This window comes from Ascaphus truei, chromosome 3 (genome assembly GCF_040206685.1).
Source record: "Ascaphus truei isolate aAscTru1 chromosome 3, aAscTru1.hap1, whole genome shotgun sequence".
In the NCBI taxonomy this organism is placed as follows: Eukaryota; Metazoa; Chordata; class Amphibia; order Anura; family Ascaphidae; genus Ascaphus; species Ascaphus truei.
The window spans coordinates 246,909,276-246,935,251 of NC_134485.1; the positions used below are offsets into that span (position 1 = coordinate 246,909,276).

Below are 25,976 nucleotides of genomic sequence, written 5' to 3' on the forward strand. Positions count from 1 at the left end.
AGTTATTTATTCATATTTACCTTCTAGTTTGTTTTGTTCAAGTCTCTGAAAAGGGAAATGAGGGTCTTTGTACGAAGCGGCTCAAAATTGGGATGGGGGAAAGCTCATTTGAAATTGTGCCTGTACACACCTATGTACTAATCTAAAATCTATCAGTCTGCGGCAGGGGTGCCAAAAAGATGGATTTTTATTTTTTTTCCAACACACAAATTGACTGTGCAAGGCGAACAGATGTAAAGGGTATGTACTCAAAAATAATGCTTCTGTGTGCAAAAAATACTGAAGAAAGTGCATCAAAATTGTCTGCCAAGTCCAACTGGTTATAACCCGATAACGTCTGTTAACAGAGTAAGCGCAGAAGGAAGATGCTACTATTTGTATAAATCCAAATATGTAATTGATGCAGTATGGATGCTTCATTGTATAGGTTAACAAAATGTAATATTTTTCGCAATATCGCTATTCTACATAATATGGCACTAATAATTGATATTTACTCACACATTTTGAAGAAAAAAAAAACACAGAATTTTGTTTTTATTTAAATTGTACCCATCAGGTATTCAACATGACGTGTCAAAAATAATGTAAAACATCAAATTATGCATGATATGTATGAAGTGTTCATACATACGACACACGTTTTATGATGTTTTCTATTACTTTTTTGCACTAAAATTTTGACGCACAAAAAATATGTAAATATAATCTAAGTACCCTTAATCTAAAAAATGCACAGCTAAATCAATCTATGTTTAAAGCTTTTTTTCCCCCATAGCATAGGCCAAAAATAAAATACTGGAACCCAAGTACCCCACCCTAATAACATTTTCAGGAGGAGAGAAAACTATTCCCTCATTCCTCCTAAACATGAAATGCAGCATTAACCACACATCCAATCTGCGTGTGCTAAAAAGGCTTAGCATCCCTTTTCCTACAGACTGGAGCACTTTAACACTATACATTTGCATACAACCATTTCATGCCTTTCATGCATTTATGTACATCAACTACCTCTTAAACACTCACTTTTCCTATCAGCCAAAGTGTCTGGATCTCACATTATAGAATCAAATCAGTAGCAAGCAGGCAACCAGAATGCTCATTTAGTTTCATGCCACTGAAGTGAAAGTACATTCCATTAAGAATGGTAAATGGGTATCCGTTGGGAAGCTAGAGATTGCCTAGAGGATAACATGCCTCAATTTCAATTTAGTATTTTTAATTCTCCTCGGTCTCTTGTTGCCCAATGCTTGCCACTTTGGAGTAACATTACCACGCATACAATGCAGTTTGTTTTTTTCCAGCAGAGGTACACAAGCTGTTAATTCAGTAGATATACAAAGGTATGAAATATACTGATTGAATAGTATAGTAATGGTATTGTAAGACCCTGGTTGCATATTGTTTGTATTAAAAGACACTAAGGGGTCAATTTGATAGATATATATATATATATATATATATATATATATATATATATATATATATATATATATATATGCAACAACGACCATATTTATATATATATAAATAAATGGGCTCCATGTGTATGGATATTCCAGGCAAAAGGTGACACATTGTGTGCTCATTTGCATGTCATTTCCCAGAATCCCTTGCTGCAGTGGGAGCACTGTATGCTAGGTGATAATGGTTGAAAGGCAGGGGTGCAGACATGTCTGAGACATGTGAATGTGCTCACAAGTGATATTCTTTATTGGATATATATATATATATATATATATATATATATATATATATATATATATATATTCCAAAAGATTGACCTAGGCGCAAATGGAGACAAGAAAAAGAAACATAGGGTAGTATGTTCTAACAATTTAACCCCTTAATGGTACGATATGCACTCACAGTGAATGAATTGATTCGAGCTTATATCCACTCTGGGATCTGGAACAGTATGGAAACTCTGGAACATCCAATGGCACGTACTTCACAGCCCAGTGTTATCTCGTACGTAGCGTTGCATATAAAGAAAGGTAAAAAACATACAAATAGTGTAACACAGTTTATTAAAAATGAATATAATAATGGTAAGTAAAAAACTCACACTTTGTGAGTTCTCATAAAATGGTTGAGAATTCAGAGTATCTCACACTCATAGGGATTACTAATATAAAGCTGGTTTTTGACAGTCTTTAACGATGCACCTGTGTTTTTATCCAGGTATGAGGTATTGTATATACACAGTTCGAGTAGCCGTGAGCTCTAATGACGTCACTCTTTGCACCTGCACTACTTATAGTGCCCACAGTTTCCTAGGACTGGATATGGTCCCCGTTTTAAGTGAGCCCTGCTTGGGTCTCTCACTGTACCTATTGTACTCTCAGTACTCACGGTACTTTGGGGTCTCAAACGATCTTCTGATGCAGACAGTCGAGGCTTCAGATAGAGCTCCCATCTAATACCGGCATCTCCCGTCCTCTGTGTTCATCCGGGACATCCGCAGGACGTGATGACGTCACACGATCTCACGAGAGTTCCGTTCCTCCGATCGTAGCTTTTCCACTTATTCCCTTACTCCAAGAACCCGGGGAGGAAGAAAAGATACCTCCCAAGATGAAACGGCAGCCTATTTGGGATGTGTCCCACTTTTTCAGAAAGGAAGCGCTGCACTCGCAAGAATCTGAAGATGGCGACGAACAGGGCCGAGAATACCATGTGTCTTTCTGACACTGAGCTTTTGTTCTCTGTATGTAGCCGCCCCATCGGTTACTTTCCTGCTTCTAAATCATGCATATATATATATATATATATATATATATATATATATATATATATATATACACATATATGTGGAAGAAAAGAGAAAAAAACAGGCGCACACCTAGTGCATTAAAGTATAACAATGGAACATTAAAAACAGAGAAATGCCCACTCACAAGTGTAACGGTAATATATGCAGTTATGAGACAGGCCCTCATAAGCCAGTGGTAGCGTCCGGGTCAGCAATGGTGTCCTCTCCTACACACACGTTGCGCGGTCTCCTTCTACCGGAAGTGACGTCCACCCGGTCTGGTGCCCCGCAAAAGGAAGTCCCTCCAGGAAACTGAGCTCGGTTACAGAATGAACCATTTGTTCATATTAGTTTAACTGTAGCAGAACTGTCCATGTGATAGAATCATACACATACTGTACTTCTAGAGCTACAATGTTCTAACTATAGGGAGGTTTGGGATACTACTGAGATATATATATCACTTGTGTTTTATTTGCTAATGCAATTAATAAAACATAAGAAAAACATAAATTACATAATTGCTGGCCCTTTAAATAAATGTATTATATAAAATATAATACATTCCCTTCTCCCTATATTGTAGGGTCCATGATAGATGCAAACATTTACATACTATACTCTTTGCAGTCAGTTTTAACCATTAAATAATTAATTTCAGATTCTTCATTATGTGGCACGTTTAATAGACACAAAAATACATGGTATACATTTCTTGCGCAATGTCAAGACTTTGAATACCCACAATTTAAATGGATTACAGCTCAGCAAGTGAATATTTTTTCATTAAAAGCACTTTACTGTTGAACTGAAGGAACTATCTGCCAGAAATGAATGAACCCCTCCAGTTCTGAAAAGGTTAATCCAAAGCAATGTAATGCAAGCCCCCTCTGTCATTGAACAGAGTAAACACAGATGAGGAATAAATAAATCCCTATTTACTAAAAAATGGCTGACACTGTTATTTTGAAAAAACTACTTTATAATTCCGTCTTAATTGCTGCAACTTTGGAACAGCTGCTCTTTCCTAATTTAGGGTCCTAACATGATATTTTAAATGTGTTTTTGCATCAATATTATAATGCAAAATAAAAAGTACACACTTTAACCCTTTGAGTGCCGGCACTCGCGATCACATGACCTCTCCGTCAGTGATCACGGAAGAGTAAAGAGGAGGGTCTCTCCTTCTTCCATTCCACATAGTTAGATTGTGTTCTGCGCATAATGCCATCTCCCCTAGAAAAATGAGCAGGAAATTTATGACGTAACTACTATGTCATGGGGGCCCTGGGTGCTACGACTAGAGGGCCTCCAAAGGGTTAATAAAATGATGTGACTTCTTACATATGCTATGATGCATCGCGTCATGTTGCACACATGATTGATAAAATGGAAACTTCTTTTATTACTAGTATTACTGTAGATCACATATTTGTTTAATATATTTTACAATAGCCGTAATGTGAAAAGAATACCTTTTGTTAAAGTATATGATGAAGCCACCGTGCCACGTCATTTTATTTAAACATTGTTACATAGCAACTTAAACCACTAACCTAATTCTACTCTAACAGTATAAATAGACTTGTTAGGATTTGCGCCAGGTTCAACTTTTTTGATGCAGTACCAAGTTGTTTTTGGGACAGATATACAATTATTTGTAGTCCATACCATTTACATTTGTGCGTCATGAGCATGACACATGTTTGTGCCAATATACAGTACCTGACTAAAAAATGTTTTGATGTTAAGGTGTCATATAGGGTGGAAAGGGTTAGTACATAGATGCACAAATGTGCAATATATTTCTTGGTTTTCATGCATCAATTTAATACCGAACATTACATTTGCGATGCTTAGTTTCTTTAGTTGTGAGGCTCTAATTAAAGCAGCGACTATTATATATGTAGCCAGGTCACCCCTCGTTGCTCTGCGACCCCCATTACCTCCGTGGCCGGGATCGTTGGTGGGTGCTGCCGGAGCCAAGCGGCAGACCCAACGGCCAATCTGGAGGGTGGGGGCTGAGCAGGGAGTGCTCCAGCGGTCCCCGGCGGTTCCCGTGCAGGGCGCCGCCATGTTGCGCAAGTTCGCGCATGCGCAGTGAGTCCCCGGCGGCCCTGAATAGTGGCGCATGCGCAGTTGCAGCACGAGAACGCTAGCCTACCAGGGAAGGCTCTTGGAAGGGACTACAAGTCCCATGAGCCTCAGCAGTGCCCCATGTGACACCAGGGAGCCAATAGGGCTTAGGATTGCCCTGCAGCAGGGTTTTTGATACATATCGCGCGCTGAGCCCACGCTAGGCAGTCAAGACTGGGAAGAGCTAGGGGAAGGAGGTGAGTGCAGGGGTCAGTGACCCACTGCATTAGGCCAGTAACCCCCTAGGCCCCAGATAGGTCTTGAACTCCCCAGCTTGTGGTGCTACAGGGACAGGCCCTGGGTTAGGGACCCTGTCACAGTATTACTAGTGTTAGATAGGGACACAGCGGATGCTGCGTTGTCCGAAAAGAGACTTGGGCTCAAGTCTGTGCCCCAAAGAGACAGAGACTATCTTCAGGGTGGGATCGCCCCTGGCGGACACTCGTGCAAGGAAACACCGGATCCGACGGGATCACCAAGCGGCAGATCCTTTTCGAAGTTGCTTGCAGGCCCGAGTGCAGGAGCGCTCGGCAGGTACCTTCCTAAGTGCACCAACGTATCCTATACATCTTATAATTACACATAGTGGCAGCGCTGACCACGGGACAAAGGGGTTAGGCTGTGGGGAAGTATTAGTATTATAAGTGTGTGATTATTCTGCATTTACAGTAAAGTGGTTATATACATTCCTGTGTATGTGGTTATTGTATATGCGGGTCCTGTGTAGGCAACCTTCTACATCCCTAGAACCCTACACAGGTGGAGGCGCTGAAACCGAGAACGTTCCAGAGGATTCACCCAGGCTCTCACTGGCAGAGGCTCAGGCCTCCTGTGAGCCTGACAGGTATAACGCACCACACCTGGTAACACATAGGTTTCCACCCACACACATGGTATCTGTGATTGGGATAGAGGGAATACCCGTTACATTTGGAGGCACTGTTGAGATATCAGACCTGGGATGCCCCCCTCAGTTATTAAGTATGTCACCACCATTACCGTCCCCGTCACGCTCAGAAGTGTATGACTGGGCCGTGAAGCTGCAAGTGCCGCCACTCCACACGCTCGCGGTGAGCCGGGTTCCTGTTGATACTCCATCCTCGTCAATACAAATGGCCTTGAGGCAGCACCCAAATATCCGGGATGCAGCCAAAATAAAAGTGTTGGAGCGACGTAAGGATGCGGACCAGGAGTGTTGCTCTGTGTTAGTGAGTATAGGGCAAGATATAACTGAAGACCGGGGCCCGTCCAGTTGTGGCTCGCGAGGCCAACCGGTTCCTGCTGTATTGTTGTCTACCCTGAACTGCCTATAAAATCTGAACCCCGCAGCTCTCACACGAACTTACAAGAGGCTGCTATGCATACATCACCTTCCCCTCCTGAAAGTTATTGCGGGGCCGACCGGGCGGCTCCCACAGACTAGAGTCCACCGTTAAGTATTGCCAGCACGTCCTCTAAACCTGGGGATGAAATCCGAATGCTAGCTCAGGCTATCCTACAAATGGGGGCATCTAAATCCGAAGCTCCGGCCTCACAGCAGTATCGCAAGTTAAAGATCTTTTCAGGGACTAAGCCGACCCCGACTGGCGAAGAAGCGTTTGAAGTCTGGAGAGAATACACTTCTCAGGTCCTAGAAGAATGGACATGCTCTGAGTTGGTGAAGCGGCAACGCATAATGGAATGCCTACGTCCTCCCGCATCCACCACAATACAGATGTATAAAGATCAGCATGCGGACGTTACCGCGCATCAGATGCTAGAGACTCTTGTGCGGGCTTACCGGCGAACCGGAGACATAGGACAATTGATGAAGAGATACTACAACCTTTGCCAAAAAGAGTGAGAGGATCTATCTGATTTCCTACAGAGGATTCAAGCGGTCTTATGGGAGCTACGTAAGCGTAAACGTATTACTGCAAGCGAGGTGGATGAGTACCGCTGCGCGCAATTCCTGGCTGGAGCTTTTCCCAAACATCATATTGTACTCATGATGAGGCGTTCTCTGATGCGAGGTGACCCCCCTACCTGGGAGGAGCTAATAGATGAGATAAAAGAACATGAGGTCTATGCCCGGCTGCATACTTCCAAGAAGACTAAGGAGCCTACAAAGAATGAACCTCAGGGGGCTTCTGCGCCAAAGGCCAAGAAACCTCCAATTCAGGAAGAGGAGGCCTCTCCCAAGATTCTGGTCTCCAAATATAGACCATCCGGGAAACCATCTTCTCCGTACAGGGGTCGTCCTGAACGCAGAGAAGTCGTTTGCTATAACTGCGGTAAGAAGGGTCACTTCTCCAGTGACTGTCCAGAAAGGGAGGACCCCCCCGGAGGAAAAACCTCCCAATAGAGGGAATTCAGCCCGGGCGATGGTCTGCTGCGTGCGACTGGCAGAGTCTGATCCAGAGACCCCTGCTGGACCCGAAGAGGCTCCTTCTGACTCCGGCCCAAGTGATGACACCTTACCCGAGGATGCTTACCGTCAAGTAGGCCCCTCAGCCATAGTGCTTGTTGTACTGGAAGGAATCTACGCCTCTGCCTTACTGGACACCGGATCCCAAGTGACCATTTTATACCGCAAGTTCTATGACCAGCACCTTAGACACTGCCCCCTGAGGTCGGCCGAACATATGAAGGTAAGGGGGTTAAGTAATGAAGACTACCCCATCGATGGGATTGTAAGGGTTCAACTGGAAATACTCCAACTGAACACCGGCAAGAGACACCCTATGCATGTAGCGGCAATTGATATGCCCAGAGCCCCAAGACCAATGCAAGTATCCGATCATCTTGGGAACCAATACTGATATAGTACAAGCTGTTATCAGAGCATATCTGAAAGAGACCAACGAGTTGCCGCTGGCCAATTCGCTCCTAGATCCCGTGCTACGAGAGGAGTGCAACCGGGTATATGTCCTAGAGCGTCATGGGGATCTCTACAATCGTCAACGCGGACTGACGACCATTTTACCAGGGGGAGTGCAACGAATGGACGTCTGGTGCTGTTACCCCGAGCGAGATGAGAACTATCAGCTCTTCTCTCTGGAGAGTACCCCGGAGGAAGAAGCTCAGAGAGGGTATCGTGTACTCACCCTCAAGCACACCAAGACAGCTGGACACCACTGATCTGAAGGGCCACCTGCTTTAAGCAGCATCAGACCCGGACACCCGGACACCCGGACACCCGGAGGGCTGCGTGATATTGCGAGTTGCAGCACATTCAAGCTGTGTGCACCAGAGCGGTTTTCGTGACCGGAGGGAAAACAAGACCGTTAAGGAGCTGTAGTACCAAAAAGGGTGAGCGTATTCAAACATTGTCTCAACCCTGGGGTACCCCTCTTCATTAATACCTGCCCGGGCAGTGCACAATCTACAGGATTAAGACTATCCATCGGGCTACTCCCGTTTTCTATCCCCTGGAGACCAACCAAGTGTTACCGTATACCCACTCTATTTGCACTATTTTTATTACCATTCATGTATTGACTTTTTATCATTGTTGTCCTAGAGGGATTTCCCTGGGACAAGTTTATTCAATAAAGAACATTAGTTTAATCACAACCCCCATTGACTGCGCTTCTCACTTTCTACTTTCTGTTGTCACGTTCACATTAGGGACTGGGGGTTCCCTACTACAAGAAGCTGCATCTACCACCGGGTTGTGATTATCTTAATTTCATTTATACATATATTTATTCTTAGCAAACCCTTATTTGCACCGGACTGGTTCATGTCACATGATTTTTTGTTTTTTGTTTTTTGTTTTTATTTTTTGCTTCAGTGCCCATATTCACACTAACATCCCATACGGCGCTTTTACATTTTTTTGGTTTTTCTTATCGTGTACTACCCGAAGTGAGGGAGTGGGCGACTAAAATCCCTCTACGAACTTACGTATATGTGCAGAATCTCTCTCCATTCCCGATGGAACTTGATGCCGGACAGAGCCTGGGTTGCATATATCCGGTTAGCCCTGTGGAACCAACGCCCCAGGTGAATGCGGCAGCCGCAAGTGAGCAGTTAGTCGGCCTAGACTTCAACTTCGGCGAGTCGACGTTGCCAACTGAGTGGAAAGAGCGGCTGACAACCCAGTTGAATAAACGACGGACGGTGTTCTCCACGAGTGAGATGGATGTGGGGTGCAGTCGCAGCGCTCAACATACCATTAGACTGAGTGACGCCACTCCGTTCCGTGAACGCTATCCTCGCATCGCCCCTAGGGATGTGGACGATGTAAGGAACGTTTCGCAAGAAATGGAGACCGCTGGGATATTGAAGGAGTCTCAGAGTCCTTACGCCTCTCCCATAGTGGTGGTAAGGAAGAAGAATGGGTCAGTACGACTGTGTGTCGACAATCGGACCCTGAACAACCGTACGATACCGGACCAGTACAACATTCCTCGCATTGAAGAGATTCTGAATGCTCTGAACGGAAGCCAGTGGTTCAGTGTGCTCGATCTACGATCAGGGTACTATCAGGTGCCCATGAATGCAGAGGATCAGGAGAAAACAGCCTTCGTCTGTCCGTTGGGGTCCTATCAATTTATTCGTATGCCACAAGATATATGTGGGGCCCCTGCTACCTTCCAATGACTGATGGAGAAGACTATCGGGGACATGAACCCTCGGGAGTGTCTCGTTTACCTGGACGACATCATTGTCTTCGGAAGGACTCTGGAAGAGCACGAAGAGAGGCTGCTTAAAGTGATAGACCACCTTGGGAAGGAAGTTTTGAAATTGTCCCTAGACAAGTGCAGGTTTTGCCACACCTCGGTGACCTACGTGGGGGCACATCATGTCTGCTCAAGGAATCGCCACCGACCCAGCCAAAGTAGAAGCGGTCGTGAACTGGCCTCGTCCCGAGAATGTCACGGAGCTGCGATCCTTCCTGGGGTTCTGCGGGTATTACCGTCGCTTCGTTGAAGGGTACTCTAGTCGAGCTAAACCCCTGAACAATCTATTGAAGATATACCCCGAAGATACAGGAAGGAAGGCCACGTCGGCCCGTCAACCGTTTTGCGATAAATGGACGCCTGAGTGTGAATGGGCCTTCCTGAAGTTGAAGAAAAGTCTGACTGAAGCGCCAGTGCTTGCGTATGCTGATCCAGAACAACCATACATTCTGCATGTGGACGCCAGTCTAAATGGCTTGGGCGCCGTCTTGCACCAAAAGCACCCCGAGGGCCTTCGACCAGTGGCCTACATTAGCCGCAGTTTGACACCCAGATATACCCTGTTCACAAGTTGGAATTCCTGGCCCTCAAATGGGCCATCTCGGAAAAGCTCCACGACTACCTGTACGGTGTTACGTTTGAGGTAAGGACGGACAACAATCCCCTCACGTACGTCAATACCTCGGCCAAATTGGACGCAGCAGGGCACCGACAGCTGGCAGCCTTATACAATTACCGCTTCTCCCTGAAATATAAGCCGGGACCTTTGAATGTAGGGGCTGATGCCCTGTCCAGACAACCCGGGTTGAGTGCTACTCCAGATGATGAGAAATGGGAGGAACTCCCGGCACCAGGGGTGCGTGCCATGTGTAGCACTGCAGCCATCATCAACGACCAAGTGGCCTTCTCCGAATTACGGGTTGCCGATTCCTTGTGATACCAGTCGCAGGCCATCCCCGCAGCCTTCTGCGATCCAATAGGAATGCACATAACTCATGACAAAGTACTACGGTGGAAAGATCTAGTAGACTATCAAATATAGCACTCTGTAGTTAGTATTATTAGGCAAGCCGTGGAAAAAAAGAACCCAGCTCTCTTGAAGCATGTGCCCAAAGACTTGGTTGCTTTGCTCATGCGGGAAGCAGACAAATTTGAAATAGACAACTGCTTACTCTATCGGGTGGTGCCATACCACAATCACCCCAATAGACAAATAGTCCTCCCTAAGAACTTGCAATACATGGTGTTGAAGTCCCTACATGATGAGCATGGACATCTCGGTGTAGAGAAGACCTTTGGGTTGGTCCGATACCGCTTTTTCTGGCCCAAGATGCGAGAGGCTGTAAAACAACACTGTCGCCGTTGTACTCGGTGTATCCAACGTAAGACCCTACCTACTAGAGCAGCGCCTATGGGCCATCTGAAAAGTTCTGGCCCCATGGACCTTGTGTGTATGGACTTTCTGTGCATTGAGCCGGATAGCCGAGGAATATGCAACGTGCTGGTCATCACGGACAATTACACCCGGTATGCCCAAGCCTTCCCCACTAAAGATCAGAAAGCTATCACAGTGGCGAAGATATTATGGGAGAAGTACTTCGTTCACTATGGTCTTCCAAACCGCCTCCACTCAGACCAAGGTCGGGATTTTGAGAGCACTCTGATCCGAGAATTGCTCAAAATGCTGAACATTGCTAAATCACGAACAACCCCGTACCATCCTGAGGGAGATGCGTTGCCAGAATGATTTAATCGAACCCTACGGGACATGCTCGGGACTCTACAGGGTGCTCAGAAGACTGAATGGAGTCGACATGTAGAGGCCTTGGTTCATGCGTACAACTGTACCCGACAAGAGTCAACTGGATTCTCTCCCTACATCCTCATGTTTGGGCGAGAGGCGAACCTGCCAGTGGACGTACGTCTTAGAGTCTCGACGGATGGGATACATAATGCTACCCATTTCAAATACGTGCAAAGACTTAAAGACAGCTTGCAGCAGGCCTATCAACAGGCTGAGAAGTCTACAGCTAAGCTGAATGCTGACAATAAGAGACGATACGATCATAAGGTCAAATATCGGGAGCTTAGTCCTGGAGACGCTGTGTTGCTTCGGGAATCTGGGAATCCCCGGAAAACACAAATTGGCCGATCGATGGAGAGACGGGGTCTATGAAATAGAATCTCAGATGCCTGGCCTCTCGGTCTATCGCATTAAAGACACTGAAGGCCGGGTAAAGGTATGGCACCGTAACCTTCTTCTCCCCATTCCACAAGTGGGAGATGAGGAAGAGGAAATACTGGCCACACCGCTCAACGGTGAGTCCGACTTAGCAGAGATGGGTCAAGAGACTGTAAATAACGAAACCCACTCTGAAACTCCTGAAGACCCTATGGAAGGACCCTCTCAAAGGGGCTATTCAGCAGAAGGGGCATCTCCCGGAGGAGCTACGGGTAAAGGGCCCCGTAGGCCAACCCCTACTAAGGTGGCACCGACAGGCCAGCCTTTGCATCCACACAGCCCATGCTTTGTGCCGAACAGAGACTGTTCAGAGACAATTCTCCCCTCAAGGGAAGAGGCTGAGCCTCAGGACTGAGTTTATTACTCCCCCGAGGGAGTTGCAGAAGAACAGCTTCGACGGAGCCAAAGAGTCAGGTACCCTCCAAATCGGGTAACCTATGATCAAATTGGGGCACCCCATTATGAGGCTCAGCAGTGGTATCGGAGCAGAATACAATCTGTGATTGTGATGCTCACAGAATTGTGTAACATCGTTTAAAGTTGATGCAATGTGCTAAGTTATATTCGTTAAGATGCATTTTTATTATATAACGTTTGTGTATAGTAGTAAGTTGTGTTCCAAGCGGGGACGTTGGAGATTTTACCAGGGGGGATGATGTAGCCAGGTCACCCCTCGTTGCTCTGCGACCCCCATTACCTCCATGGCCGGGATCGTTGGTGGGTGCTGACCCAACGGCCAATCTGGAGGGTGGGGGCTGAGCAGGGAGCGCTCTGGCGCTCCAGCGGTCCCCGGCAGCTCCCGTGCAGGGCGCCGCCATGTTGCGCAAGTTCGCTCATGCGCAGTGAGTCCCCGGCGGCCCTGAATAGTGGCGCATGCGCAGTTGCAGCGCGCGAATGCTAGACTACCAGGGAAGGCTCTTGGAAGGGACTACAAGTCCCATGAGCCTCAGCAGCGCCCCATGTGACACCAGGGAGGCAATAGGGTTTAGGATTGCCCTGCAGCAGGGTTTGTAATACATTTCGCGCTCTGAGCCCATGCTAGGCAGTAAAGACCGGGAAGAGCTAGGGGAAGGAGGTGAGTGCAGGAGTCAGTGACCCACTGCATTAGGCCAGTAACCCCCTATGCCCCAGGTAGGTCTTGAACTCCCCAGCTTGTGGTGCTACAGGGACAGGCTATAGGTTAGGGACCCTGTCACAGTAGTACTTGTGTTAGATAGGGACACAGCGGACGCTGTGTTCTACAAGAAGAGACTTGGGCTCAAGTCTTTGCCCCAAAGAGACAGAGACTATCTCCAGGGTGGGATCACCCCTGGCGGACACTCGTGCGAGGAAACACCGGATCAGACGGGATCACCAAGCGGCAGATCCTTTTCGAAGTTGCTTGCAGGCCCGAGTGCAGGAGCGCTCGGCAGGTACCTTTCTAAGTGCACCAACGTATCCTATACATCTTATAATTACACATAGTGGCAGCGCTGACCACAGGACAAAGGGGTTAGGCTGTGGACACGGTGTGGGGGTACACGGTGGTGGGTAGGTACACTCCTAGTGGAGTGAAATACACTTGAGACTGAGTTATATTGTGGAGTTACCCTCTAGGGGAAGTATTAGTATTATAAGTGTGTGATTATTCTGCGTTTACAGTAAAGTGGTTATATACATTCCTGTGTATGTGGTTATTGTATATGCGGGTCCTGTGTAGGCAACCTTCTACATCCCTAGAACCATACACGGGTGGAGGCGCTGAAACTGAGAATGTTCCAGAGGATTCACCCAGGCTCTCACTGGCGGAGGCTCAGGCTCCTGTGAGCCTGACAGGTATAACGCACCACACCTGGTAACACATAGGTTTCCACTCACACACACGGTATCTGTGATTGGGATAGAGGGAATACCCGTTACATTTGGAGGCGCTGCTGATATCAGACCTGGGGTGCCCCCCTCAGTTATTAAGTATGTCACCACCATTACCGTCCCCGTTACGCTCAGAAGTGTATGACTGGGCCGTGGAGCTGCAAGTGCCGCCGCTCCACACGCTCGCAGTGAGCCGGGTTCCTGTTGATACTCCATCCTCGTCAATACAAATGGCCTTGAGGCAGCACCCAAATATCTGGGATGCTGCCAAAATAAAAGTGTTGGAGCGATGTAAGGATGCGAACCAGGAGTGTTGCTCTGTGTTAGTGAGTATAGGGCAAGATATAACTGAAGACCGGGGCCCGTCCAGCTTGTGGCTCGCGAGGCCAACCGGTTCCTGCTCTATTGTTGACTCTGTAGAGTAGACTCTGAACTGCCTATAAAATCTGAACCCCGCAGCTCTCACACGAACTTACAAGAGGCTGCTATGCATACATCACCTTCCCCTCCTGAAAGTTATTGCGGGGCCGACCGGGCGGCTCCCACAGACTACAGTCCACCGTTAAGTATTGCCAGCTCGTCCTCTAAACCTGGGGATGAAATCCGAATGCTAGCTCAGGCTATCCTACAAATGGGGGCGTCCAAATCCGAAGCTCCGGCAGCGCTGACCATGGGACAAAGGGGTTAGGCTGTGGACACGGTGTGGGGGTACACGGTGGTGGGTAGGTACACTCCTAGTGGAGTGAAAGACACTTGGGACTGAGCTATATTGTGGAGTTACCCTCTAGGGGAAGTATTAGTATTATAAGTGTGTGATTATTATGCGTTTACAGTAAAGTGGTTATATACATTCCTGTGTATTTGGTTATTGTATATGCGGGTCCTGTGTAGGCAACCTTCTACATCCCTAGAACCCTACACAGGTGGAGGCGCTGCAACTGAGAACGTTCCAGAGGATTCACCCCAGGCTCTCACTGGCGGAGGCTCAGGCCTCCTGTGAACCTGACAGGTATAACGCACCACACCTGGTAACACATAGGTTTCCACCCACACACACGGTATCTGTGATTGGGATAGAGGGAATACCCATTACATATATTATGTGATATTTGTTAATGTACCATTGCTCCTTGAGTCCTCAATTTACAAAGCTTTTAGTCATCCCTCGATCTATTAAAGAATCTTTTTGAAATGGTAGGTAATATGTTACATGCCTGAGCTCTTCACTGTATTGTAGCTCCACCACACAGTACGCTATGTTGTTAGATGGGACAGCATCTTTTGTAGCCTTTATTCTGTTAAATTATGTTAAGAGAGTAATTTAAAACCTATGTCTCTAAGGCTCAAACTCACTAAGTGATGCTTAAACCTAGATCCCATTCGTTGCCACGCAAACGAATAGCACTGTAGCTTTAGTACCATTTTGTAACTTTGGGACAAAACTTCAAGCTTGAAATTATGCTACTGTATTGATGACTATTATAATTTCCTGAAATATTGTGCATTTTCTGGTGAATATAGTCTACCACGGCATCCCATGCAGTAATAATGTGGTAATTTCATTTTGCAATGGGTCTCCCATGGTAAGTATAAACAAATATTTAAAAACTGCCTTGGCAGGAAGAAATGCTGCTTTAATACTCTGAATTCTTTTTACATAAATATCTACTAAGGTATGCTAATAAAGTGTAGCAAGCAAGGATTAGATGTTTGAATTCACAAGGAATATTGTTATAACTCAGGCTTCTTTTACTGTTGGAACAGTTGCTATCTGTAAACACATGTATAAAGATCAAATATCCAGTATCAGGATTTCTGAATAATTCTGTGTTTTTCTTCCTATGATTTGGACAGACTGACAATCTCAGCTGAATGCCCCATGCAACTAGAAGACTTCCCTATGGACGCTCATGCATGCCCTCTAAAATTTGGAAGCTGTAAGTTACTTATGATCAACATATTTTACTTATCTCTTTTTTTAACACAGGACTTTTTGATTACTGTGCTTTTTTCCTTGTTTATGCTAATCTGATTTCCCTTGCACTTTACCTTGCGCATTTCTTGGACAAACTAGTTTTCTTTCAGGAAAATACATACTGTAGGTGCCTAACCTGAATAATGACAACTAATCTTTTGCTGATCAGGCTGTAGAGCACTCAATAGAACATGTGAATTTGCCTATCCTTCACTTTCTCCATACACTTGGTATCTGTAACAGAGCTCTCTCCTGGATGTCCTCTTACCTCTTCCATCACACTTCCAGTTTCTTATTTGCTAATACCCCTCCTCTGTTGATATCTATGTCGGTGTACCCCACAAGACTGCCCTGGATCCTTTTCTCTCAACACACTCTCTATAGGTGACCTTATTACATTTTTGGGGTTAAAATATAATCTGTATGCTGATGACACACACATTTGTTTTTCAACCCATGACCTTACACCAGCTGTACTGATCAATGTCTCTGAATTTCTCTCACCTATAACATCCTGGTTGACCTCGGCTGACTAAACAGACTTAGCATGTGAAAGATGGAGCTCTTCATACTTCCTCCCAAGCCTGGCCCCAATGCCAACGTTTCCATTACTGTTTGAAGCACTATCATACACCCAGTATCACAAGCACGCTGCATGAGTCACATTTGACTCCTCTCACATTCACAATGTTGAAAAAAAACTGTTAATGTTTCCTATGTAACATTGCAAAGATATACTCTTTTCTCTGTCTCTTTACTGCTGAAACTCTAACGCAGACCCTCCTCCTCTCCCGTCTTGGCTTTTTTAGCCTTCTACTGTTTGGCCTCCCTGCCTCTCACCTTACTCCTCTTCAATGTATAGCTGCTGATGCAGCTGCAGCTGTTGTGCTGCTAGAATCACTTTGCTTTTTCCTACATCTGTCTCAGCATCTCTCATGATGAAATCCATCCCCTGGCTTTCTACAACATCCCCAATTACTTACAAAATTCTCCTCCTCACTTTTAAGACTTTACACTCTTCTGCCCCTCTTTACATCTCAGCCCTAACTTCTCGCTATACACCTTCCCAACTCTTGCTTTCTGATTGTAACAGGGACATACAGTACAGTATCCCTGTTTAAATAAAGCAGCCCCAGAGCTCTGAGAATTCAGCAGAGAGATAGTTAATTGCAGCCACTCAATTAACTAGTCTCCACCTGGACTAATTAGAGCTCTGTAAAAAGCCTCATCTGAGACACAGGAGAGAGATTCCTTAGCACACATTTGGGCTGACAGAAGGAGAACAGAGAAGCCTGCACACAGACACTGTCTTGAGCACAAAGGTTCTGCTGAGATCAAGGCACTCAGACACCCAGAGACCTATATTACATGGACACCGAGGACCCAGGAACCTGTCAGAGGCTGACATGGAGGGCTACCTGCTTAAGGTACATCCTGAGACTTTGGGGTGATAGGCTGGTAATGGGAATATCCCTCCAGTCCTGCAGATAGGGTCTGGGGAAATAAGTTAGCCCTTACAAAGGGATACAGATTTGATATTTTGTTGTTTTTGTATGTTTTTTTGCTGGATAAAGGAACAAGCTCAATAAAGCCAAGATATAATTTCACCCAAATCGATCTCCATTATATGTACCTCTGCACACATCTCTTACACTTCTCAATGTAGTCTTCAGTCTACACCTTTTAATGTAGAGCTCTCTTCTGCCTAAAACCTCTCCCTCACTGCACACACCTCTGGAATGCCATTCCCCTCAATATCCGACTGGCACCCTCTCTATCCACCTTTAAGATGCATCTTAAAATACACCTCTTTATTGAAACCTTTGGGTGGCTCCCTTGGCTTGTACTTTACATCTCAAAGACACTTACCATACACCCTCCTACTGTCTCTGTAAATTCTCCCTACTTACCACTTAAGACACCTTTTCCTAATGTTTACTTTTACGTCTGAAGAGCTTATTCCTATTATTATGTCTCCTATTATGTCCCATGTATTACTGCTGTAAAGCACTATGTACTGTACAATGATGGCACTATACAAATAAAGATATACATACTGTACATACATTAAGCACATTTAGTAGCTATGTAACAAGCTAGATATATAAGAATTGCAGATTGGGTTTATTCAATAGTAATGTCATCAAAATATTAGTATATGGGTGATTAAGTTGGTCAGTCAGTTTACCCAGCGTCTAAGAGAATTAGCCATGGCCAGTTGGCTACCAGGTTAGTTTACTGCTGCTAACCCTAACAACTGTAACACCTACCTCAGGTCCGAAATGACCATGGCTAAACGTCCACAGCCAACTGACCCTCAGCGGCTGAATAGCCGCAGTGAAATGGCCACAGCTATATGGCCACAGGTAATTGTCCCTTTCTGCGTGACCTATGTCTGCCAACTGTAAATCATAATAGTCCATATTTACTAAGCCCTCTGCAATATGACACAACTTGCAACCCATTCACTGCAGTGGAAATATCACAGCTTCATAAATATTGACCTATATCTCTTTTACAGTCTATAGCAGGGATGTCAAACTCACTTCATATGATGGGCCTGATTAGATTTCATTGTACTTCATTCGAGCCATAGATTTAAAAAATATGCACATTTGCAAATATGCAAACATACTGTATGCTAGATGTCAGCTTTAAGCAATCTTATCCCCCCACATGCTCTTCTCTCCTGCTTCTCCCTACATTCTCCTCTCCTCACCAGCTTCTCCCCCCACATGATCCCCTCCTCACCAGCTTCTACTCCCATGTTCTTCTCACCTGCTTCTCCTCTATATGTTACTGACCCTCTCCCCCGCCACTCTCTCTTAGCGCCTCCACTTTCTCTTACTCCCCCACTCTCTTACCCACCCCACCCCTCTCTCTCCCTCTCTTACTCCACTCTCTTCTCTTACTCCCGCTCCCACTTTTATTCCTCCCTCTTGCTTACACTCCTCCCCTCTTATTTACACCACCCCTCTCTCCTTACTTACACTCCCTCCCCTCTTACTTACACCCCTCCTCTATTACTTACACCCCTCTCCCCTCTTACTCACATCCCACTCCCCATAACTACACCCTCCTCTCTTACCTTCCCCCCCTCCCCTATTACTTTCACCGTCCCTCCCATCTTACTTTCTTTCCCCCCCTCCCCTACTACATATCCTCAACAGCAATGTCTCCCAGAGCAGATCCGATGGCTCTGATTATGCAGAGCAGTTGAGGTGAAATCAGTGTGACTCAGGGTGGTACGTGGTCACAGAAGCAGGAACACATAAAAGCTAACCAGGCACTACTATTGGCATGGCAAGCCTCATGATAGTTCCTGCTAGAGTTGAGCGTGGTAATGTGGGAGGTAGAACATGCAGTGGCTATCCTCTATCTCCCTGCAAAATGTGTTGATAAAGCTGACGCCCCGGGCTGTAACCCTGGTCCTGCTCTGCGGGATGGACAAAAGTGCTCGGCGGACCTCATATAGCCCAGACCTTATGTTTGACACCTCTGGTCTATAGTGTTCATATTAAACATGCATTCTACAACCAAGTAAAGCCTATGTTGTATGCTATTTATCACATGCTAGTATGAAAACATATACAGTAGCTGTGTAGCTATATTTCATTTTTTTCCTCGTAAGTGTACAATTGATCAAAATAATGTCGTTTAGTTTGGCGTCCATTCTCATCAGCAAACATAAAGCATTGCTGAACAGGCTTATACTGAAGCAATTCATACCTACACTCTCCAGATGCCTCATAAAATAAAAATAAATAAAAAAAAACAATATATTCCTGACTTTAGATAGCGAGATGGTACACCACACCCTGAGGATACTGGCACCTCGCCACATGCAGTCAGACTCTTAGTCATACCTAGAGGAAGCAAATCATGCATGCACCAGGAAAGACCCTGAAGACATGTTTACCAACATAAAAAATACATTTGAAAAAGAGCTACATAAAGCACTGAGAAAAATCAACAACACCTTTTCTGGTCTGGGTGATAGAACCGACTGGCACGATAACAGATATGATTACTTTGCTGGTGCACACATGATTGATTACCATTTACTTGCACCTGAACTGTAGTCAAACCTGTAAATATGGATGGACTTGTAACAATGGTAGAGTTGGTATTATACTCACTATATAGGAGAAAATGACGCCTGCTGCTGGAGTATATAGCAGGGAATCTTCAATTCCCTATGTATACAGAAAGAAAAAAGTTATATATACTCCTGCGCACGGAATCAGTTAAAAAAGAACCCTACAGGGATCCAGGAACAGGCGGGTACATCAGCACATGTGGATATAAGCAAAATGGAAAGCGTCAGTGGCGATCAACGGATCGATGAGAATAGGAAGAGATGTGGCATACCCTTCTCTAGCCCCCCCCCCTTTCTTTCCCTCCCTCCTTTTTTCGTTCATGTCCTGTTGTCTTCCCATCCCTTTGTCTGTTAAATGTTGTATGTCCTGAATGGATTTTGTCTCCCCTGTTATGGCAATAACATTTTGAATGTATGATATTTATGCAAAAACAAATAAACAGAAAGTTAAAAAAAAAAAAAAGAACCCTAGTTCTTAGAGGTCAAGAGATTTCAAATGAGCCCACACTCTAAATGTGTGCGATACAAATATACTTTTTTTATTATTATTATTATTATTATTACAATGCAGTTTCTTTTATTGTTAACACACAAAAAGAGACAGGTAAAAGAAAGTTGTGTAAAAAAAAATTGCCTTCAAAACAAATGAAAGTAGTTTCTTTTTCTGCAGAAATATACAAAATCAAAATGTGAAGAACGTGAATTTATTCTCTCATCTCTCCATCTTCTTCCTCCTCTTCTACGCCACATATATATATAACACATTGTTACACCTTATTAAAACTTCTCCAAGATGTCCAGACAAGGCACCATCTATGTATTCTTCAGTGTTTTCAAGCTGCATGTTCATATATCCATCCACAGAAACCAGGTAGCCCTTGTACTCCATACCCTACTTCAGCTTTACCATTACTGGTTTACCCGTGAGGCCATTGAGAAAGGGTTTGGGGTGCAATGGTAAACTCATGGTGATATTGCCGCTGTTGATCCCTGGATCAACTGCGTACAAAGAAAAAAAATTCCTCCCCGGAGCGTCCGTTGAACACACTGCCGGAGTCTCAAATATACTTTTAATCATATCAAAAGCCTAATAGTTCTGAAAATAAAATACAAAAATATGAAATTATCCACGCTGGGTAATAAATAAACCAAATAACATTTAAACTCATAAAACTTAATTAAAAAAATGCCCTAATAGGGGCCGGTTAAAACAAACACTTGTTACTTGCAAAATGATTAAGCATACATATATTGTATTTGCATATACAGGGATAACAATCTTAAAGATCTTCTAATGTCCACCCTAGTATAACAGGTGCATCCACTTAGAACTACTTGTTAGAAAATCCAAAAATGATAAGTTCTTTAGTGTATATCCCAGTATTGGTGGAAACACTTTGAGTTGTGTTAAATTGGTATAAGTGATATGGGGAATGGCAACACTGTGTGCTTCTGGAATCTATGATGTTTACTGGCTGGGCAAGTTGAAAGAGATGTGAAATAAGTCACAGATCTCTTGAGCAGATTTTGTGCCCTCTGTTTTTCAACCCTCATAGAGTGAAGATGTATTCAGGTGTGTGTTTAGGCAAAGCTAGTGAGTTGCTGCTGGGATCCTGAGGGGTACTGCGACTCACTTGCTGTCTCACTTCCCCCTCCACTGCTAGGCCAGAGTGTTTGTTGGACCGCAGTCTTCTCTCGTGATGTCAAGTCAAAATGAAGTCATCCATAATAGAGGTGTCAAATATAAGTGGGGAATTACCTTTCTTTGGCATCCAAAGACAACATACAGGCAGGTCTTAAGGACCTGGAGAATGGGGACTGAGCCATGAGGTGTGGCCTGATTATTGGGAGCTGCATATCCTGGGAGCTAGAACAGCTGACTTACTACTTTCCCATGTCTCTGCAGAAAAATCTACCCCCTTTGTAGACCGCGGCAATCCCAGATCACCTACGGCACCTGTGGTGCACTCTGACACTGTGATCACTCCCTGCGGGCGGCCCATTTGAATCAGGTGGTACCACATTCCAATACTGCTGTTATTTTAGTGCACTATTTAGTTTTCATCTTTTTGGACTTTAAAGTTCCCAATTTATTGCTCTTATGTTTAATCTGTAGTGGTACTATAAATCTTAAGTGAATCTGCTAGGTTTTGAAAGCTCTGGCTTTCATTCTACACATCATAAAATTTGGTGTTAGTCTAGTTTATACAAAGCTAAAAAATAATAAATATTCTAAGAACATCTATGCAACTATAGTAACAAACTCCACTGTTGCTGTTAACAGTAATGTATCTATTGAAAAACAAAACAATATACAGTAATAAGATCAGTACCCTTTTGTAAGTATAAAATATTTGTGATGCTGGTCATAAATAATTAAGGGATGGTCTACTGTGGCAACGGATTGAGCCTTCTCATTACCCTTTTTCCTTGACCCCTGTATTTATCATTATTATTGTTCTTGCTTTTTTACTTTGCTTAACATTTTTGTCATCATTACTGTAGTGTTTCAGCCATTTGCTACATTTGAATATATTTCACTTATTCAGGAAAGGGTTTACTTAGTATTGTACAGTAAATTGAACAGAGAAAAATAAATCCCAGTTGTGGGCACTCAAGCCTAATGTAAAACAACAATGTATGGAGACTAAGATATAACTTTAAATAAATCACTACAATAATATAAGGAATCATAGATAGCGACACATTCTGTGAGTAACCCTATAGCCCCACCCTCTCGCTATACTGCTCACAATTTTCAGTTTGTCCCAGTATCTGAAGAGGAGATTACACAAGCGCTCCTCAAATTAAAACTAAGCAGCCAGTGTGGACCTGATTTACTGCAATCTACGTTCCTAAGACTTGGTGCCCCAGCCATTGCCAAACCAATTGCTTCCATAGTCAACTCTATTCTGTCTGCAGGCCATATCCCTAAGACCTGGAAAACTGCCAGAGTTGTCCCAATCTTCAAAATTGGGGACAAAAACACTGTCTCTCTTCTCTCTTCTCACAATACTATCCAAAGTCATGGAAAAATGTGTTCACTTCCAATTAAGTGATTACTATGCCAAGACAAATTTCCCTAGCTAATTCCAATCTGGCTTTCGCCCCAAACACTCTATGGTAACTACCCTGGTAAAAGTTTGCAATGAGATCGAGTGTGGAATGGAACTGGGACAACTCACTGGTGCAATATTCCTAGATTTCACAAAGGCTTTTGATACTCTTGATCATGTTATCCTGCTTAACAAACTCCACTGCTCTGGAATAGGGAAGCATGCTTTAAACTGGTTTCATTCCTACCTACCTATCAGGTAGATCCCAACATGTGTCTATCTCAGACTCTAACTCCAACCCCTTGGAAATCACCTGTGGTGTCCCGCAAGGCTCTGTTCTGGGGCCCCTACTCTTCTCAGTGTTCACCATGATCGTCCTTCAGCTTGTAAGGGAGCTTCAATACTCATGTATGCAGATGACATGAGTTACCGTTCCGAGGTCTGGTAATCAAGAGACAGCACTCTGTTAAAAATACTTCAACTCAAGTGTATTAGTGAAGACAGTGATACATCAAAAAAACAATGTTTCGGTCCTCCAAAACGGGATCTTCCTCAGGGGAATGCAACCAGACCTCGGAACGGTAACGTATGAACATATTATCTATATGGGACATGCACCTACAGCCTACCAGCACCTATAGGACTGCCAACTGTTTTATATATATATATATATATATATATATATATATACCATCACTGTCCTCTAGGGACTGGAACAGTGCAGTAAGTGTACTTTCCAGTCCACAGAGAGTTAATTCCTCAAAGAGATGCCAGCAGCAGCTGCTAACTAATGGAGTTAATCAGCCTGGTCTGAGTGAACAACGAAGCGGTTTAAAAGACAGCCTGAAAGCTGCTATGCTGAGAGACTGTTTTCCCCAGAGAAGGGGAGGGGGAGGGGGAGATAGAAGTACTCCCCAGCTGCGAAAGCTGGTTACAGAGGATCTACAGAGGAGTTTCTCTGGGCTCAACGTGGGGCTGAGTTCCCCTATCAAGAAAGGACAACAAGGCCGTGCTGAAGCAGGGACGTCTGCTCCAAAGGACTGACAGATAAGCAAAAACACTTTATTGTTGTATGCAGCAACTGTGTTATATTTTTGCATATGCCTGGGCATGTTTTGGCTTGGGAACCAGCTTAGCTGGCCATGCAGTTAGTAAGGGCGAAAGCTATGGTGTAGTTAGCTTTCCCTAAAGGGAATATGTGTTATTTTTATGTGTTGTTTTGATTTAAAGGGATGGTGGGCCTGTTAGCATATGATTTAATCCCTGTAAATAAACCCCATGTAAGAGAAGTACGACGTTTTCTGCCTTTATCTGGGACTAAAAGATGCTACAATGTGGTGTGGGCATCAATATCTATCTATCTATCTATCTATCTATCTATCTATCTATCTATCTATCTATCTATCTATCTATCTATACACACACACACACACACACACACACACACACACACACACACAATTTGTCCCTCCAGGATTTTGCCTTGATACATAGACCCCACATTCAACACTTTATGAAGCTAATATGCCAGAACTGAAAAACTCTAAACTAGAACCTTGTGAATTGGAACAAGTATTGCATTTCCTTTATTGCCAAAATCTGTGCTGTTGAAATGAATATTGTGCCATGCATTTTATAGCTTTTCGCCCTCTCCCTATTCCAATTTTCTTTAAAGATTTAAAAGATCTTCAGCTTAGCATCTATTCTTATATTGGCTAAATAAAAAGCCTAGGGTTAAGAGATGTATCCGGATGAGATTAACCCTTCAGGAGCTCTCGTGCTTCCATGTTTATTGTCTTATTACAATGCCTCTTAATGAAGCCAAAGTGTGTCCCAGTATTTGGAGGTGGGTTGCCAAACACTGACATTCACAGGAGGGGGGAGAAGCCTAGCTACTGTTTGCCCATATATTTACAGTAACCACAAGTAGTCGAAAGGCTTATTGGTATACAAAAATCTGTCCCCTCACTACAGCAACATTAAAAATAGTGTGGCAGGTAGTATGAATGGAAACTGGTACTTATTACCTGTCACATAATTGAGCACATTTCAATCAAATTTCAGTGATCTGGACAAAACACATTAATAACTCTTCCTTTTGACACCAATTTTATCCAAGATTAAATGGTTGTTTTAATTTTGCCTACATCTTATAGGAGTGCTAGTTTGGGAGGTTATCTCTAGGTGGTGACTTCATTATCTGTGTGTCCCCCCCCCCCTTCCTTTTTTTTAACTTTTTGCAGAGTTGCAATGATTATTTACTTTTCCATTGTTATCCCATTTCCCTCTTGATTGCTCAATTTACTCCAGCCATTCCACCCAACTTTAATATAAATGGGCGACTCATTATTTGAATGAAAACGGCCACAGCATTTATTATAAAAACCATAGCCCTTGTCATCCAGAAGATTAACATATTTAAAGCAGATTTAAACATATGCCAGCCACTGGCTTGAAAGCCAGTGGGCATGTAAGTAAACAGACTATCCAAAGGTTAGCGCAAGCGATCCACAAAGCTACCTGCACTGTCGCTACGTTACCATGCACCATTAAGGGCTAAAAAAAACATTGAACACCTTAACTGCATAGAAATAGCAATGACATCCCAGCACCAGTGAGTCCATATCAACCTTGAAATGCTCACCCACAATCAGCACCCTTTCAATTCCATATATCGAAACAAATATCATTAAGATGGACACTATCTTTCTGCAACAAGTTCCTATTATCTCTCTCCAATTCTTTGTCTCACAACCACGCCACTTACTTTACGTACAAAACGAGAAATCCAAGTGTTGACTTTTCTTTTACACCTTTCCAATGCAAACCAATCCCTTACATTCTTCCAAAAAGCCCTCAGAATATTTTCCAACTACACCAAGACTATTTTTGAAAATACTGCCAAACATTTAGCCAAATGATGCTTCATTGTATTCATCAGTTAAAATGTTTTTAATTGATTCAAGTCATTCCCACCGCATGTACCACTAAAATCACGGGACTCTTAACTATGCTCCATATAAAGATAACCTCAGGAAATACCTGAATCCAACATAAACCCCTAATGCCTCCCCATCTTATCCTGGCTGCACTTACACCAAGATTCCTACCATAAGGCCATCCTTCTGCTCACTTTGCTGCCCAGTAAACACAGGAATGGCCGATATTCCACACTGATGGAGAGGCCCTACC

General features: G+C 44.1%; 2 protein-coding genes and 1 pseudogene across 2 annotated transcripts in view; 1 reads left to right on the top strand and 2 right to left on the bottom strand.

The window, feature by feature from the left end:
- GABRB3 (gamma-aminobutyric acid type A receptor subunit beta3) overlaps window positions 1–25,976 on the bottom strand; it is a 463,256-nt gene that overhangs the window by 403,715 nt on the left and 33,565 nt on the right. The window lies entirely within an intron of this gene.
- GABRA5 (gamma-aminobutyric acid type A receptor subunit alpha5) overlaps window positions 1–25,976 on the top strand; it is a 139,337-nt gene that overhangs the window by 46,063 nt on the left and 67,298 nt on the right. The window contains exon 6 of the mRNA XM_075590562.1: window positions 15,509–15,591. Coding sequence (XP_075446677.1) covers window positions 15,509–15,591 — 83 coding nt within the window. The remainder of the gene's footprint in view (window positions 1–15,508; window positions 15,592–25,976) is intronic.
- Window positions 20,283–20,801, bottom strand: LOC142489560 (small nuclear ribonucleoprotein F pseudogene; annotated as a pseudogene).